The 18257-nt window shown below is 60.5% G+C and overlaps 1 protein-coding gene across 3 annotated transcripts; it reads left to right on the top strand.

Annotated features, from left to right (window-relative positions):
• The first annotated feature begins 2029 nt into the window (after positions 1-2029).
• Positions 2030-17154, top strand: RPS6KA4 (ribosomal protein S6 kinase A4). 3 transcript variants are annotated; one of them, XM_005305592.4, is made up of 17 exons: positions 2033-2299; positions 4634-4705; positions 4963-5181; positions 6627-6742; positions 7706-7813; positions 8211-8291; positions 8719-8822; positions 8992-9142; positions 9774-9935; positions 10503-10634; positions 10793-10926; positions 11408-11501; positions 11747-11917; positions 12180-12371; positions 13662-13821; positions 14651-14814; positions 15141-17154. In XM_005305592.4, exons 1-17 carry the CDS (start codon positions 2251-2253, stop codon positions 15348-15350), a joined length of 2319 nt encoding a protein of 772 aa, XP_005305649.1. In that variant the 5' UTR covers positions 2033-2250; the 3' UTR covers positions 15351-17154. The 3 variants fall into 3 exon arrangements, with proteins under 3 accessions (XP_042705677.1, XP_023956078.1, XP_005305649.1); XM_042849743.2 differs by lacking the exon at positions 12180-12371 and having other exon boundaries at positions 2030-2299; XM_024100310.3 differs by lacking the exon at positions 4963-5181 and having other exon boundaries at positions 2031-2299.
• Positions 17155-18257: the final 1103 nt, after the last annotated feature.

Below are 18257 nucleotides of genomic sequence, written 5' to 3'. Positions count from 1 at the left end.
TCCCCTCTGCTGTTGTCATTCCACACCGCCCCACCCCTTCACTCGCCCCCATCCCCCCTCCATTTCCTCCCCTTGCCCCTCTCCACTGCCTCTCCCGTTCTGCTCCTCCCCTGCTCCCCCCCAGAAACCGTTGGGAAGGAAGGGGGTTTCCTCCCAGCCCGCGCCCCCATCACTCTTGCATCATCAGTTCCTTCCGCTCTCATGGTTACACCACTTTCACAACCGCAATCCAGGAGCCCTTTCTGCCCCCTTCATCTCTGCACCTCCCCTCTGCACCCCCCGCTCTGCACCGCCTCCCCATTGCATCTTCCCACCTCCCCACTGTATCCCCCACTCTGCAGCCCCTCTCCACTGCACCCCCTCCGCATTGCACCCCCTGCTCTGCACCACCTCCTCACTGCACCCCCTGCTCTCCACATCCTCCCCATTGTATCCTCCCACTCCCTGCTCTGCACAACCTCCCCACTGCATCCCCCACTCTGCACCAACTCCCCAATGCATCCTCCCACCTTCCCTTTGCATCCCCTGCTCTGCACCCCCTCCCCACTCTGCACCCCCTCCCCACTGCACCCCCTGCTCTCCACAACCTCCCCACTGTATCCTCCCACTCCCTGCTCTGCACAACCTCCCCACTGCACCCACTGCTCTGCACAACCTCCCCACTGCATCCTCCCACCTTCCCTTTGCATCCCCTGCTCTGCACCACCTCCCCACTGCACCCCCTGCTCTGCACCACCTCCCCACTGCACCCCCTGCTCTGCACCACCTCCCCACTGCACCCCCTGCTCTGCATTACCTCCCCCACCTCCCCACTGCACTCTCCCTGCTCTACACACACACACTCTCTGTTCCACACCTCCACCCCCACCTGAATCCCTCCATCCATGGGGCAGGCAGGTGGGGGAATCCAAGTTTGCAGGGGAGCTCAGCTCACTGTGGGATCCTGACCTTTTCAGGTTTGTCCATGGGAGTGGGGTGCAGGAGGGTCCTCAGGGAGGTGTGTGTGGACCTTGGGGGAGTCTGTTGGTTCTGCCCTTGGTCAGGGGGTTTGGGATCGGGGGGGGTTCCCTATGGAGGGTGAAGGTGAGGGTCTGTCAGTCCCTCCCCAGGGCAGGGGGTGCAGGATCCTGGGGGGGGTTCCTTATAGGGAGTGGGGGGGGTGTCAGTTGATCCCTCCCTGGAGCAGGGGTATGGAATCCTGACGGGGAGCGGGGGGGTCCCCATGGCAGAGTGCAGAATCCTATGGGGTTTCCCTATGGGGGATGCCCATGGGAGGGTGCAGGGGGTGGTTGGTCCCTCCCTGGGATAGGGGGTGTGGGATCCTGGGGGGGGGGTCCCTCCCTGGGTCAGGGAGTGTGGGATCTTGGGCGGGGGGGGGGGAGTTCCCTATGGGATGTGAGTCTGTCAATCGCTTTCCGGTGTGGGATCCGGGGAAGAGACCCCTAGGGAGGGTACAGAGGTACCCATGGGAGGGTACTGGATCCTGGGGGGGGGCTCTGTTGGTCCCTCCCCAGGACAGGACAGGGGGTGTGGGATTCCGGGGGATTTCCTGGTGTGTGTGTGTGTGTGCAGGGAACATGCCCCTGGGGGAATGTGTGAGGAGGTCTCTCTCTACCTTCCTGGGGCAGGGGGTGTGGGAACCAAGGAGTTCCCTATGGGGGTTGGGAGGTCCACAGGAAGTGTGGGGTCTGTCTGTCCCTCCCCAGAATGGTGGAGGACAGGGAGGCCTGTCAGTCCCTCCCTGGGGCAGGATCCATGGGGGTTTCCTATGGCCGTGCAGAGGGTCCCTGGTGGAGGGGTGTGTCTGGGGGGCAGGATGGGGGGGTCATCACTGGGTCATCTGTGGGGTGATCTGTCTGGGGTGAGGGACCTGGTGGGGTCTGTTGGTCCCTCCCTGGGGTGGGGATGCAGGATTCCTATGGGGGTGCAGGGGGTCTGTCGGTCCCTCCCTGGGGCGGGATCCGGGGGGTTCCTGAATGGTGTGGATGGGGGGGTGGGTGTCCTATGGCGTGCCGGGGGTTCCATCTGTTCCTTCCCCGGGCGGGGGTGCGGGATCGTGGGGCCCCCGGGGGTGCGGGGGGTCTGTCGGTCCCTCCCCGGGGCGGTCCCTGCGCTTCGCTCCGCTCCCCGCTCGCTGTCACATTCCTGCCGCCTGAGTCAGGCCCGGAGGCGGCGGCGGCGGCACCAGGAAGCGCCGGGCCCGGGCCATGTAACCGAGCCGAGCCGAGCAGATCCCGGCCCGGCGCGGCCATGGGGGACGGGGCAGAGGAGGAGACGGTGGAGCTGCCGCTCACGGACGGTACTGGGCTGGGAGCGGGCCCGGCGGGGCGCAGGGGCCGGGAGGGAGGGAGGCACCATGCCGGGGTGTGGGGGGCCTGGAGGGCTTGGTGCGCAGGTTAGGGGCCGTTCCTGGGCTCGGGGGAAGGGGGGGCAGGTCCCGGGAGCAGCGGAGGAAGAGGGGGGTGCTGCAGTTCAGGGGTGCAGGGAGTCGGGTGCAGTGAGGGGGGAAGTCGGGTGCAGTGCCGGGGTGCAGGGAGAAGGAGGGGGTGGCGGGTGCAGTGACGGGGTACAGGGAGAAGGAGGGGGTGGCGGGTGCAGAGAGTCGGGTGCAGTGCCGGGGTGCAGGGAGGAGGGGGAGGTGGCGGCGGGTGCAGGGAGGAGGGGATTCGGGTGCAGTTTTGGGGTGCAGTGACAGGGTACAGGGAGGAGGATGGGGTGGTGGGTGCAGTGCAGGGGTGCAGGGAGGAGGGTTCAGTGCCAGAGTACAGGGAGTAGGAGGGGGTGGCGGGTGCAGTGCTGGGGTGCAGGGAAGAGGGGGTGGCGGGTGCAGTGCCAGGGCGCCTGGGGCCACTGGTTTGAACTGTGCATGTCCCCTGGGACTTTCCGGGTGCAGGGCCCCTGGTGGCAGTGGTGTGGGAGAAGGGTGGCTATTGGGGGAGAGGAAGTGTAGAGCCATGCGGGGGGCTGCCCTTCTTCTTCCTACAGCCCTATCGCCCCCCCCCCCTCCATCAGTGCAGGCTCAGCCCTGTGGGTGGGCAGCAGCAACAGGCGAGCGGGGGTGGGGATTAGTCACTGCACCCCCTTCCCCAGGGACTGGCAGCTTGGAGGGCTCACGAGAGCTGGAGGCGTATGAGACACAGCCTGCTGGGGGAGTGGGAGTGGCCAGGGACATGGGCAATGAGGCAGGGTACTACCTGGGCTTGGGGTAGGGCCTGCGTGGGAGGATGGATGCTAGCCAGGGGTGTGTGACATAGGCAATGGGGTAGGGGCTGCATGGAGGGCAGTCTGCCCCACCCACCCAAAGCTGGGCACTGGGCTCTCGGCTCTCATCCACCACTGGTGCCAGACTCATGCCTAACATGCCCTGAGCTGGGTCCTGCAGCAAGAAAGCTCACACTGCCTGCCTGGGCACTAGGGTCTCTTGCATGGCAGCCCCGGGTGATGCCTGTTTAAACCCAAGGGAAGCCCTTGTCCCGAGTGGGTGGGGGATGGGCAGGGGGCACTCACCACTCTGGGCTGGGGTAGCCTCCCATCCAGAGTCCTGGAGCCTTTGCAGTGGAGGAGAGAGCAAGAGGGGCGGTGCCTGGTGGCCATCCTGGTATCTGCCACTCGGTGCCAGCTGAGGAGGGTCTCATGGGTGGATTGGGACCTGCCAGGACATGTGAGGGGTTGAGGGGAGGAGGCAGAAGCCTCCTTGTAGCTGCCAAGAGCTTGGAGGGGCAGGGTAGTGCACCCGCAGCCCTGTGGGGAACCTGGGGGGGGGGAGGTGTGGTGGTGGGGGGGATGTAGGGAGATCTGGCCAGAGTTGGGGGGGAGGGGGTTGTTAAGCAGGTGATCTCACCCCAAGCTCCTCCCAGCTGCAGGCTCCCCATTTCCCCACTGCACCCTGAACTCTGTGCCCCCCTTCACAGGAGGTTGTGGGGTGCCCTTCACTTTGCCATCTCCATGGGCTGAAGGAGATGTCTCTCTGGGCACTTCATACCTCCAACCCCCACATTTGCCACCAGACCCAGGTGCCCCATTGATCCAGGGAACCCCCTTTGGGGAAGAGCAAAGCAGCATTCAGGATCCCCACTAGGCAGCACCACAGGGATGTGGGGGGATGAGTCAGTGTCCCCACCTGGAAATGGAGGGGTGATCCACCCAATTCCCCCCACCCTGGCTTGGTCCCAGGGTGTCTGTGGGGATGGGAGTTGTTGGGCCTGGGCCCGCCCATCCCCTTGGCACCAAAGCTGCTGTGAGTCACTGGCAGGAAATGGGGGCTCCTCCTCGCTGCACCCTGACCCCACCCATCCCTGGGGGAGAGGCTGAGGCAGGGGGTGAGGACTGAGGTGCAGCAGGATGGGGGGGTAAGGCGGGGACATTTAGTGGGGGGATGGGGATGAGGCTGGAGTGGGAGGTGGGGGGATGGGCCTGAGCTGGGTGTGTGTTGTGGGGGGTGAGGCTGGGGGCATGGGCTCATAGGTGGGGGGACAAGGCAGGGGGTATGGGCCTGTGGCATGGGATGAGGGGGTGAGGTGTGTGGCCCATGGGGTGGGACAATGTAGGAGGAGGTGAAGGGCAAGGTTTGTGGTGAGCAGGCGGGGAGGGGTGGTACTGGACCCCCATCCTCATAACCTTGTCTCTATGGTAGCGAACCTGACTGGCCATGAAGAGAAAGTTGGCATGGAGAACTTTGAACTGCTCAAGGTGCTGGGGACTGGAGGTGAGTGGGGGACACGGGGCTGTGCCATGGGGAGGGGCACTGGAGGTGCATGGGGGCTGTGCCCCCATTCCTCCTCCCAATGGGATAGCGCGCTGCCCATCAATCCCCTCTCTCCCCAGCCTATAGGAAGGCCCCCTTCCTCCCTGAGCCTGCTGCTCCCATCCCCACTTTCCTGAGTTCCATCGTCTCCCCAGTCCCCTGGGATCCTCCTGATGTCCCCCTCTGGGCCGCCTCTGATACCCCTCTGTATCCCCCAGCCTACGGAAAAGTGTTCCTGGTGCGCAAGATGACAGGCCATGACGTGGGGAAGCTGTATGCCATGAAAGTGCTGCGCAAGGCGGCCATTGTGCAGAAGGCCAAGACCACAGAGCACACACGCACTGAGCGGACCGTGCTGGAGCATGTGCGGGCATCGCCCTTTCTAGTGACCCTGCACTATGCCTTCCAGACTGGCTCCAAGCTGCACCTCATCCTGGGTATGGGGGAACCCTTGAGGGGGCAGGGGAGGGTGGGACACTGGGACCCAGGGGATGGGGTGTGGCAGATGCCAGGTGCAGAGTGGATCCAAGGGAATGGGTAGGGTAGGACAATGGGACCCAGCAGGTGGGGGAGCAGGGAAACCCTAGGGTGTGGCAGTAGGTGGAGCTGGAGAAAGACCAGTGTTGTTTTCCATAGCAATATTTGATGAAAACATAATACAAGAACATAATAGAAGAACAAGGGGCCACCAAATGAAATTAATAGGTAGCAGGTTTAAAACAAACACAAGAAAGTTTTTTTTTCACACAATGCACTGTCAACCTCTGGAACTCCTTGCCAGAGGGTGTTGTGAAGGCCAATACTATAATGGGGTTCAAAAGGGAGCTAGATAGATTCATGGAAGATAGGTCCATGAATGGCTATTAGCCAGGATGGGCAGAAATGGTGTCCCTAGCCTCTGTTTGCCAAAAACTGGGATTGGGTGACAGGTTATCATCAAGCGATCCATCCCCTGTCTGTTCATTCCCTTTGGGGCACCTGGCATTGGCCACCATCAGAGGACAGGGTACTGGACTTGATGGACCTTTGGTCTGACCCATTATGGCTGTTCTTATGTAAACAGAGGGGGAAATAATTTTTGCCTAACTTTTCCAGGGGAAACTTTTCAATTTTTTCAGCAGGAATTAAAAAACGGTATTATGATAGAGAAGTACTGCTGCCATGTTTGATGGGAGTTGTAGTTCAGATACCTCGCACTCCTATCCTTTATGTACTGTGCACCCTGGTCGGACTACATTTCCCATGGTGCACCAGGCCATGGGCTTCTGACACACCACCTAGTGTCTCCAACGGGGGAGGGGGGAACTATGATGCATTATGGGAGATGTAGTCTGGCCAGGGAGCTTAGTCAATATAGGAGAATGGGGGGTGGGTGTGTGTGTGTGTGTGAGGCAGCTGACTTACAGCTCCCATGAGGAGCTCAAGCCAGACAGCAAGGGGAGGCTGTGGTGCATTGTGGGAGGTGTGGTTCAACCAGGCAACTTGGCTTACAGATTAGAATGAGCGTGTGAGGCACCCAAACAACATCTCCCAGGATGCACCACAGCCAGGGATTCATGACACTACCACCGCTGGGGGGAGAGGGACAGGACTGTGGTGCATCCTGGGAGATGCATGGTGCATCATTTGTTTTTTTGATAAAAAATAAAACATTTATTCCAGAAACAGGCTTTTGGGGAAAATTTGCCTTTTAACACCTCCCCTCAAGTTTTCCTGGGGGAGAGGCAATAAGGGTGGAGTGATAGGGGAGGCATACAGCACCCTCCTGTGCCATGGGGTGTGAGAGAATCCAGACCAAGCTGAGAGGGGCTGGGGGTGGGGAGGGGACTGGCTGGGGTTTTGGGTTCTCACTCCCTGTCGTCCCCCATCCTCCGCCCTGCAGACTACGTGAGTGGTGGGGAGCTCTTCACCCATCTGTACCAGCGCGATCATTTCAAGGAGGATGAGGTGCGGATCTACGCCGGGGAGATCGTGCTGGCACTGGAGCATCTGCACAAGGTGGGGGGCTGTGCCTAGGGGGTGGAGCACGGGGAGCTCTGCTTTCCAGGGGGTGCATGTTCTGGGGGGATGGGAAATATCTGGAGAGGATACTCCAAAGAGCAGGTAGACTTTTATGCTATGGAGGGGCTCTGAGGGGCCATGCCACAGGGAATACGGGAGTGCTGTCCTATAGGGAGTTCCTAGGGGGTCTTGGGCCATGCCGCAGGAGTTATGGGGGTGCTGTCCTGTAGGGGTTCCTGGTGGGCTCCTGGGCCATGCCACGGGGGCTATGGGGGTGCTGTCCTGCAGGGGTTCTTGAGGGGCTCTTGGGCAATGCCGCAGGGCCTATGGGGGTGCTGTCCTGTAGGAGTTCCTGGGGGGCTGTTGGTCTGTGCTGCAGGGTCTGTGGGGGTGCTGTCCTGTAGGGGTTCCCGGGGGCCATGCTACAGGGTTTATGGGGATGCTGCCCTGTAGGGGTTCCTGGGGAGCTCTTGGGCTTTGCCTCAGGGCCTATGAGGGTGCTGTCCTGTAGGGGTTCCTGTAGGGATCTTGGGGCCATGCCGGAGGGGCTATGGGAGTGCTGTCTTGTAGGGGTTCCTGAGAGACTCTCGGGCCATGCCGCAGGGATGATGGGGATGCTGTCCTGTAGGGGTTCCTGGGGGGCCTCTCGGTGCCACGGGGCCTATGGGGTGCTGTCCTGCAGGGGTTCTCCCTCTGTGCCATAGGTTCTGTGGGGTTGCTGTCCTGCAGGGGTTCCTGGGGGGCTCTTGGGCCGTGCCACAGGGGCAATGGGGGTGCTGTCCTGTAGGGGTTTCTGGGGGGCTCTCGGGCCGTGCCATGGGGGTTATGGGGGTGCTGTCCTGTAGGGGTTCTTGGAGGATGGCCCTCCAGGTTGGAGGGGCACTGAGGAGCCAGGTTGTGGGTGGACCTGGGGGATGCAGGCTTTGGGGAATGCCCGTTCTGAAGTTGTGTCATCTGCAGCTGGGCATCATCTATCGGGATGTGAAGCTGGAGAACATCCTGCTGGACAGCGAAGGGCACGTGGTGCTCACTGACTTTGGCCTCAGCAAGGAGTTCCTCACTGAGGAGGTCAGACACCCCCACCCTGCCCCCGATGATCCCCCATAACCTCCCCTGGGCACCTCAATATCCTGTCCCTGGGGACTCCTGCCCCATCCCCTCACCCTGCCCCCTGGGGACCCCCCAATATCCTTCCCCTGGAAACCCCCCGCATTCCGCCTCTAGGAATTTGCCCCTCCCCACAAGGATCTCCCTGCCCTCACTCTGCCCCCTCCCATCTTTCTGATGAAAAGCGGGGGAGAGTCTCTTTGCTTCCCAAGGGGGGTGTCTCTTTGCTCTGCCCTCTCCCCTGGTCATTGGTGTTTGGGGCCTGGGGAGAGGTGCAGCCCCTCTTCCTTGTGGGGGCTCCATAGCTGGGACCCTGGCACTGACTCCCCCCCCCCTTCTTCTCACCTTTCCCCCACAGAAAGATCGCACCTTCTCCTTCTGCGGCACCATCGAGTACATGGCCCCCGAGATCATCCGCAGCAAGTCAGGGCATGGGAAGGTGAGCGGGGGCGGGGGGGCAGGGCGTAATGAATGGGAGGGCGTGGTGGGGAGGGAGGGGTATGGCAAGGGAACCAAGGGTTCCATAGGGGGCATAGTGATGGAGGAGAAGAGGGTGTGAGAAGTGGGGAGACATGGCAAGATGAGAGGAGTGGGGGGAGCGGGGGAAAGGGATGGCTAGGAGGGCACAGTAAGGTTGGAGGGAGTGGCAAAGAGCAGTGAAGAAGCAGGAGGGGGTGAAGTGAGAAGGGGGAAGCTGGGCATGGCAGGCAAATGGGAGGCTGGCAGGGCAGTGTCAGCTTGTCACTCCCACCCCAGCAGCAGTGTTGGGGGGGGCATTCAGTTTCACTGCCCCCTCCCTGGCACTGGGAGGTGGGGTCAGTCTTGGGGGGTTTCTGGCTCATCACCCCCCCCCTCCTCCTCCACAGTCCGTCGACTGGTGGAGCCTGGGGATCCTGATATTTGAGCTGCTGACGGGGGCTTCGCCCTTTACACTGGAGGGGGAGAAGAACACGCAGGCTGAAGTGTCCAGGTGAGGGGGCTGCTGGGTAACGGTGGGCAGGGAGGGGGATTGGCAGGAGCCAGTGGCAGAGACTGCTGGGTAATGGGGGGAGAGGGGGATTGGCAGGGGCTGCTGAGTAATGTGGGGCGGGAAGGGGGATGGCAGGGGCTGTTGGGTAACGGAGCTGTCTGTGCCGCAGACGCATCCTCAAGTGCCAGCCCCCGTTCCCAACTGTGATTGGCCCCGTGGCCCGCGACCTGCTGCAGAAGCTACTGTGCAAGGACCCCAAGAAACGCCTGGGCTCGGGGCCCAATGGGGCGCAGGACATCAAGGAGCACCCCTTCTTCAAGGTGAGGGGGTAGGGGGGAGAGGGACACCTCCACCCTGGCCACAGCCCACTGGCTCAAGACCCTCAGCATGGCTCCCCACAGCCTGGGCACAACTACCTTTCCCAGCAGGGTCCCCCAGTGCAGCCCCCTCAGGTAGGGATCCTGGCCTCCTCCCCACAGCTCCTACATCCCATGCAGGGACCCTCTCATGTTTACTCCCTTGCCCCAGGAGAGGCTCCACATACAGCCCCCTCACCTACTGGCCCTGTCACCAGGGCCCCATGGCCACATCCCCCCCATCCCTTATGTTGGCCAGGGATCCCCACACAGCCCTCACATACCTGGGAAAGAGCCTCATATGCACCCCAGCCAAGGTGCCCTCCAGTCCCCCCTGGCAGGTCTCCCCCCACAACATGCAGCCCCCCCAGCAATGCTCCTCCCCCCCAGCCTGGGCAGGCCCACTCCCCACACACACAGCTCACCACGGGCATGGCCAGTGCCCCAAATCTTAGAGGTGGCCTTGGGGGAGTGAGACCCAGTGCCCCCCCCCCCCCCCCCCCGGCTAGGCTCTGGCCCTGTGCTGGACCCTTCCCCGCATTAGACCCCTTTCCCCACTCACCTCCCCCCCACGCTGACCTTCGTGTTCCCCTAGGGCCTGGACTGGGTGGAATTGGCCGCACGGCGGGTGAAGGCTCCGTTCAAACCCATCGTCCGCAGTGAGCTGGACGTGCGCAACTTTGCCGAGGAGTTCACCCGCCTGGAGCCTGTGTACTCGCCCGCTGGGACTCCCCCCAACCTGGACCGGGTCTTCCAGGTGAGAGACTCTCTCCCTCTCCCCCCCCCCTCGTCTGGGGTCCTCCAGCAACACCCAGCTTCCTGTGCACTCGCCTGCTGGAACCCTCCCAACCTGGCCTGCATCTTCCCAGTGAGACTCCCCTCGAGGTTCCCCCAACCCCCCCTTCGGGTGTACTTTTCCACTGGAGCCTCCCCGCAACCTGGACCACGTCTTCCAGGTGAACTCCCCGCTGAGGTTCCCCCAAGCCAACACCCCCCCTCTCGTGTGCTCACCTGTCAGCACACCTCCCCCCAACCTGGACCACGTCTTCCAGGTGAGACCCCTGCCCTGCTATCCCCTCCCCCTGCCAGCCTCATGCATGTGGCGGCTGAGCTCTGTGCCCTGGGAGAGGGCACTGGTTCTTGAATCCCCTGTTCTCACTTACAAGAGTGGGGGGGCTGTTTGGTGTGTGTGTGGGGATTCTCCTGCACCCACCAGACCCATGGGGGAGGGTGGGGGAGTCTCCATTGGGTGCTGTAGCCATGGAGATGTCTGCAGGCTCCCCCCCACGCCCTAGTCTTATCCCTCCCTCGTGCCCTCTTTCAGGGCTACTCCTTCATCGCTCCCTCCATCCTGTTCAACCACAACGCCGTCACCACAGATGTGCTGGAGCTGGAGCTGGCGCTGAGCGGGGAGCGCCCGGGCAGTGCTGCCGTGGCACGCAGCGCCATGATGAAGGTAGGGGAGCCCCCTGAGTGACCGGGGCTTGGCGGGAGTGACTGGTTAATGGGTGAGGGAGGGACCTTAGTGGGATTCCTCATCAGGGGGTCCCTGTGAGGGAGGGGGATCCCTCCCCAGCAGTGAGCACCGCTGATGCTCCCTCCTTCCTCCCCCAGGACTCTTCATTCTTCCAGCTCTATGACATGGACCTGAAGGAGGCAGCGCTGGGTGAGGGCAGCTTCTCGGTGTGTCGCCGATGTCAGCAGCGCCAGAGTGGCACCGAATTCGCCGTCAAGATCATCAGCAAGAGGTGGGGGTGCTCCCCCGGCAACCCCCCATGCTTCAGCTGCTATGGCAACCAACCCCCTGCTCCCATGGGAACACCCCCACTCCTGCTCCTATAACAACTCTCCAGGTGCTTCCCCGACCTCCCACAGGTGCCTCCTCAGACTCATCCCTGGGATTACGTGGGGCCCCCCTCACTCCGGACTTTGCCCCCCACCATCACTGACCCCCAGGCTCACCATTGTCCTCCATCACCCTTTATGGGACCCTCCCACCACCTCCAGATTCCCCCCTTCAGCGACCAGACTCCCCCACCCCCCCCGTGCCCTTCCCTGCTGCCTTCCCTCCCCTCCCCTCATTTCCCTTCCCCTGAACACTCCTCCCACCCCCTTGTTGTCCCATTCCGCTTTCCCCCCACACACACCTACCTCCCCCCCATGTCTTTCCCTTCCCCCATCCCACAGTGCAGTTCTCCGGAGCCTCAGCTAACATCTCCCTCCCCCCAGGATGGAGGTGAACACCCAGAGGGAGGTGATGGCTTTGCAGCTGTGTGAGTCTCACCCCAACATCGTCAAACTACACGAGGTGCATCATGACCAGGTACCCCCCCTCCCCCTCAGCATCCCCTGGGACTAGCATGCCCCTTCTTCCCCGGGCATCATCAGCCCCCATCCCCCCCCGCCCCCCCCAGAGGTGGCTGCATGCATCTCAGTGCTGGGCGAGGGATCCCTGTGAAACTAGCCCCTGTACCCCACCCAAAGCAGCTGCATCTTAGTGAGGGCAGTCTCTCCATGTTGTGGGATCCCCCTCTGCTCAGTGACCCCCCCTCCCTTCTCCCCGGGCAGTACCACACGTACCTGGTGATGGAGCTGCTGCGGGGGGGTGAGCTCTTTGACCGCATCAAGAAGAAGCAGCATTTCAGTGAGTCGGAGGCCAGTCAGATCATGCGCAGCCTGGTGTCAGCTGTCAGCTTCATGCACGACGTTGGCGTGGTGCACCGGGACCTCAAACCTGAGGTATGGGGAATGGGAATAGGTTTGTGGGGCAGGGCCTCAGGAGATTGGGTGCATGACTAGGGTAAAATGTTGGGGGATCAGGGCCTTGGGATGCAGGGCCTGGAGAACCATGGAATTGGGGTGCAGTGCCTTGGGTTTGTGGTGTGGTGCTTGGGAGATTTGGGATAGGGGTGTGGGGCCTGGGCGATTGGGATGCTGGGGTTTTGGGGTGCTCCTGCTGTGCCCCAGGAGCTCAAGGCTCCATCCTCCCGCTGTTCCCCAGAACATCCTATATGCTGACGAGTCAGAGGGTGCCCCAGTGAAAGTGATTGACTTCGGCTTTGCCCGCCTGCGCCCCTCGGGCTCACAGCCCATGCAGACGCCTTGCTTCACGCTGCAATACGCCGCCCCTGAGCTCTTCACCGACGAGGGCTATGATGAGTCCTGCGACCTCTGGAGCCTCGGTGTCATCCTGGTATGCAGAGGGGGGAGGCCAGCATTGAGTACAAAGCACCCCATATCCCTATAGGGAGGGGGCATTACGATCCCAGGGCTCTGGAAGGGTCCCGGTCTCCCTGCTGCTGCTTTATAAGCACTGTGTGCTCCACCCCAGAGGTGAATGATTTCAGCAGGCCTGAAGAATGTAACCACACGGTGGCGCTCCCCCCGCCCCCCAACCCATGGAGTCCTACACGGAGGAGGGGAAGTGCTGACAGCTTTGTTGCATGTCCTACTGTCTGGCGTTTGACTCCAGGGTCAGGGTGGGAGATGTGGGGAGGAAATAAAGGGTTAATCCTCCCCTCCCACTAGGGTCAAAGAACAGGCTCCCAAGGCTCGACTTTGGCTCCGCCCACAATTATAATCCTGTCCACACATGGAGTGGGGCTGTCAGGAGGCCCCCCTCTTCTCCCACCACTCCTGGGAACGGCAAGCAGGCCCCCCCTGTGCTTTTCTGAGGAATTCCTTTGTTTGGGGGGAGGGGCGGTCCTGTGAGACGTCCACAGCCCTGCAGCCTGGGGTTGGCAGGGCCCCCCAGAGCGATAAAGCTGGGATTGAACATCCCATTGGGATACTCAGGGCAGCTCCCCTCTCTCAGAGTGATGGGCTCAGGCTCTTGGCAGACTCAGGCAGACATCTCTGTGTCAGTTACGCTGAGACAGCTCCTCCTCTCCCTCAGCGATCAGCTCAGGCTCTCTGCAGACTCCAGGCTGGTGTCTCTCATTTTCCAGCTTTTCCCCCAAACCATGATGCCTAGAAACTGATTTTTTTATAACAGAAGTTGCCGTTCTGCCGCAGTCACCTGACTCCAAGAGCTGGTGTACCAAGCCCGGGGCAGTTAGTGCCAAGTCCTAAACCCACCCCGACTCTGGAGTAACAGTACCGTGTCCTGAAGAGCTGTTGGGCCTCGAGGGGTGTTAGTGAGGGTGTGTTGCCCGATGGGGCTACTCCAGGGGAAGGGGAAGGGAAATGCCTGAAAGCAGAAGTCTGTACTGGGGTGTCTCAGCCACTTCCACAATCTCAGTTCCTCTCTGAGCCCTTAGAATGGAAAAAGCAAATGCTCAGCTCTGTGCCACGCATGTGGGTTGGTGGTGCCTGGGATCACCCCCTTCCCAGGGGAAGGGCTGGGTCCCCAGTATGGGGGAGGGGATTTGGGGGGCTGGGGGATCACCCCCTTAGGGTAGCTTGCTGATATTTGCCCCGAGTCAGCTTCACTCAGACTGTCTGGTAACACCCCCACTCCACTGTCTCTCGCCCCACCCCCCAGTACACCATGCTGTCCGGACAGGTGCCCTTCCAGAGCAGCCAGGAGGGCGGCGCGCTGACCCATGCGGCTGAGATCATGCACAAGATCAAGGAGGGGCAGTTCTCACTGGAGGGCGAGGCCTGGAGGGGGGTCTCTGAGGAGGCCAAAGAGCTGGTCAGAGGTGAGGGGGGGGCATGAAATAAAGGGTCAATATATAGGACTCTGTTCCAAGGGTTGGGGGAGTGAGAATCTGTGGGGCTGGTGTATCCCTCACTCCACCTCAAATGGAAGGGGTGCTGTGGGGCTTGGGAAACCCCTCTCCCAAGAGGTGGGGGAGGTGGCATGTGTGAATTTGGCAATTTCCTATAATAGGTTTGTATTAAGTTTCTGTATCATTGTGGGCCAGGGATTGTGTAACTCCACGGGGGAGGGGGAACCACAGCCCTCCAGGATCAAAGAATAGCGGGGGTGGGGCAGGGGTCATTAGGCAAATTCACTCACCCCAGAGAGGTCCCTCGCCCTGGAGAGGCTGCATAGCCCTGTTCAGATGGGATTCTCCAGAGACCAACAGACTAAGAGGAGACTTTTGGATAAATAGCCTGAGTTTAAACTGACTCGGAACTGCTTTGCGATCCAGCAAACGGTCAGACCTTTCTGGCCGGGGTGGGGCCCAGTCCTTCCTGGGAAGGGTTGGAAGGACTTTAGCCTGCTGAGGCCCCCATTAGACAGGGTGGATGCTCTCTGTGAAGCCTTTAGCAGGAGGTAGGAACTGTCATAGGGTTTCTCTGTAATGCTTTCACCTTTAGAATAAATGTGCTTGCTTAGAAAGAGCTGTGCCATAACTTGGGACTCCTGGCAATCGCAGCTGGTCACAGATATGGCCATCACTATGACAGTATGTGGGGCTGGGGTATTGCTCCCCCCCAGGGAAAGGGCTGGTGAAGTGCCATCCTGCTCATGCCCCCCCCCATCACTAACCCATGGGTGTGTTCCCCTTCCCCCACCCCCAGGGCTGCTGACCGTGGACCCTTCCAAGCGGCTGAAGATGTCGACTTTGCGCTACAGCGAATGGCTGCAGGATGGCAGCGCCCTCTCCTCCACCCCGCTCATGACCCCTGACATCCTGGAGTCCTCAGGGCCCGCCGTGCGCTCAGGGGTCAATGCCGCCTTCATGGTGAGGGGGAAGGGTCTGGCGCATGGCCATGAGGGAGCTGGGGTGGTGGTGGAGGAGGAAGCAGCCTTGGTTGGGGGCAGGGGAGCTGGCTGAGTCTCCCTCATGTTGGGACTGGCTCGTAGGCAGGGGCGGGGGGATGGGTTGAGGCTTTGGGGGAGGATAGTGTCAGGCAGGGAGAGTTGAGCATCTGAATAGGTTGGGTGGGGATGGGGAATAGGCCATGTGGGGGTGTGGGTGTGGACAGAACAGACCGGGGCAGGGAGAAGTTTGGGGGGTGAATCTCTGGGTCTCATCCCATCCCCCACCCCCAATATCTTGCCCCCCAGGCCTTCAACAAAGGCAAGCGCGAGGGCTTCTTCCTGAAGAGTGTGGAGAACGCCCCCCTGGCCAAGCGCCGCAAACTCAAGATGTCGAGCACGGGGGCCGAGGCCCGGCGCAGTTCCTCCTCCTCCTCCTCCTCCGGCTCCTCCTCAGCACTCCCCGCCCGGCCCCCCCGCCCCAAACCACCTGGCCGCCGCCACAACCCCCCCTCGTAGCACCTGTGGGGCAAGGAGGGGGGGCTATTTATTGTCTCTGTTGCTTGTGGGGGAGAATGTGGGCGGGTATCTCATTTGGGGTTTTTTAGGGGGGGGATGAGCCTCTTTGGGGGGCATTCTGCTCCCCCCCTCCCATGTGGACATGTTTTTTCATTCATCTTGTTTTTGTTTTTTTCATTTTGATTTAAACCTGGAGGTTGCCCTGTGTATGTCTGGGGGCCATAAGGGGTTGTCTCTGTGTGACAGAAATGTGAAGTCCCCTAGGAGCTAAAGTGAGGGTGGTCTTTGGGTTGACAGATAAGTGGGGCAGCCCTGGGGTGATTATGGGTGGTGTTTTGTGGGGCAGGTGTGGGGGCCATAGGGCAAGGAGGTGTCTCTGGGGTGGATGCACATGCCTGTGGAGCTGTTCTAAGACACATACCCTCCGTTGGCTTCCAGGTCAGACTAGGGTCCATCTCTGCCACGACAGTTCAGGGTTGCCCCGTCCCACCCCACACACCACTGTTGCAGGGGAAGGGGAAGCTGTTCCCTACAGGGGATGGAGATTCTGTGAGTACTGCCACCACCACCCCTTAAGATCTGAGGGCAGGTCCCTTCAGCCAGGCTCTGGGGCTGGAATGAAAAGTGAAGGTCAGACCGGTAGGGTCACCTTAGCCCAGCCAAAGGGGGGGGGGGGTTTACTGGATTCTATATTTTATTTCTTTTAATCGTTTTCTTTTGGGGGGAGGGTGGGTGGGCAGGCAGGCAGTATAGGGCACCATCTCCCCTCAGGGCTGCATGCTGCGGGAGAGCCCCAGCACAAGGGGCCAGACCCAGCTGATGTCCCAATCAATATCTCCCCCATCTCCCAGCTCCATTGCTAATCCGATATCCCTGCTGTAGGGGAATGGGGCAGGACCCCCATTGAGCAATGGAGCACATGGGAGGGAGGTGAACAGTACCCCACATTTAGTCCCTGCAAGGGAGGGGCTAGAATTGCACCCCCTGGATAAGATTGGAGTGGGGGGAGAAGGAAAGGGAAGAGTTTTTTTTTATTAAGAGACAGAAATTTCTATCTATTTTTAAACTAAAAATGTTGGGGGTGGGTGCTTGGGGTGGTCTCAGAGTACAGCCCCCCTCCTCCCCAGCTGGGAGTGAGGCTAAAGCTAGCCACCACCCAAGCAAATTAATCCCTAGACCGTCCCTTCAGAGCGAGCCAGATGAAGGGGAAGCATGGGCAGAAAAAGCTTACTGGGGGCGGAGACGACTAGTTTAGACTTGGGGGTGGGGGGGCCTGAATCAGTCACTTTAAGGGGTGTTTGTGCAATTGGCTCCTCCAAAGATTGAGGTGGGTGGGGGAAAGGAGGACAGGTCCCTAGGGGAGTCAGAGGCCAGAATGGGGAACAGGGGGCTTGGGTTCATCCCACTTCCTGGGTGCTGCCATCTTTTGTGTTCCTTTCCCCGCCCTCCCGGGCTGGCTAGTGTCTGTTCCTGCAGCTGCCCTTTCCCGACCCCGTCTATCCGACTCACCGCCCCAGTCGGGGTTGGGTAGGAGCTGGGGCTCTGAGCATCCCCCCGCAGCTTCCTGGTTTCTGTCCCTTGAGAGCAGCTAAGACTCAGGGGCTGAGGATTTCGGGATGTGGGCAGTTGTCCGAGGCCCCCCGTGCAACTGCACTTAGAAGGGAGGGGCGGGGCCCCAGTCCTTAGGATGACGTGGGATTGGGGGGACCCCAAGCTCCTGCAGCTCCGCCCAGGGGGCCGCCTCTCATCTGTCTGAGCGAACCACCTGTATTTTGTATTTGAGAATAAAACTCCTCTGACGCCACCGAGTCTGTGCGGGTCCGGGCGGGCGGGGAGCTCTATTCCTTGGGCTGCTGCTGGGTATGACGGGAAACAGCGCCCATCTCAAGCCCCCTGGGGGCGCTGGAGCGGGCTGCGGCAGCTTCCGGACCCCGCTGCTTGGCAAAGCGAAGCCGCCTAGCCCAACTAAGAACGTAGCCACGTGCCCAGCGGCCCAGGCGTTTCTGCGCGCGCCACCCATTCTTAGTAGTACTTCCGTGGGGCGAGGCCGCTTCTCATTGGTTCTGACAGTGGCCAATGAGGTGAGAGAAGTCAGTATAAATGCAGCTGGCGGCGCTCCCGGAGCAAGGTGTCCAGAGTAGGTGAATAGTGGGCAGGTTTTGGAGTCGGCGAGGCTCAGGCCGCCTACTCTGATTAAGCCTTTGGAGAAGACCTGTGCTGTGGGGAGGAGGAGTGTGCTAGCCCACTGTCCACAGGCTAGCTTAGTGGATATTGTCTCTCATCAGGCATAGCATAATCAACTGTTCTCTAGTGTAGTTTTACTGCAGGCAGTGTTAGCAGGACTAGCTGCAGCTGTCTTTTAGTACAGTGATTGATGCTGGATAGTAGCCTGTTGTGACATAGCAGGACTTCAGCTGTGCAGCCTAACACTGCTACAGTAACTAACCCATGAAGCTGGCCTGTAGACACTATATATATATTGTATATTGAGATATGGCACTGTTGAGAATAGAATTACTGGTACTGGCCTAAGAGGGTTCTAGTTTAGTATATAAATAGCATATTTTACAAGTCAGACTTTTTTTCAGTAGTACCAGGGGGTCTCAACAGTGGACTATCTAGATAGTAGCTTCACTATACACTAGCAGTGTTGGCAGGAGTTCAAGCTACACAGACTCTGGGAGAACTAGGTTCAAGTCCTGACCCAGACATTTACATGAGGTCATAGTAACTTTTTGCTGCTGCTGTACCTGCTTTGCCCTAGGGTGAAACTAGCCCACACCACACCAACTAGACTCTGCCTATAGACTCACACCACCCCGCTTGGTTTATCAATATAGCACCAAGCCCCACAGGGTGCTGGGGCTCCTCCAATGGAGTTGTGCACTGAACATGCTGAGGCAGCAC

Source organism: Chrysemys picta, chromosome 7 (assembly GCF_011386835.1).
Source record: "Chrysemys picta bellii isolate R12L10 chromosome 7, ASM1138683v2, whole genome shotgun sequence".
In the NCBI taxonomy this organism is placed as follows: domain Eukaryota; kingdom Metazoa; phylum Chordata; order Testudines; family Emydidae; genus Chrysemys; species Chrysemys picta.
The sequence above is the reverse complement of the archived record's forward strand: the minus strand, read 5'-3'. Positions and strand labels throughout refer to the sequence as shown.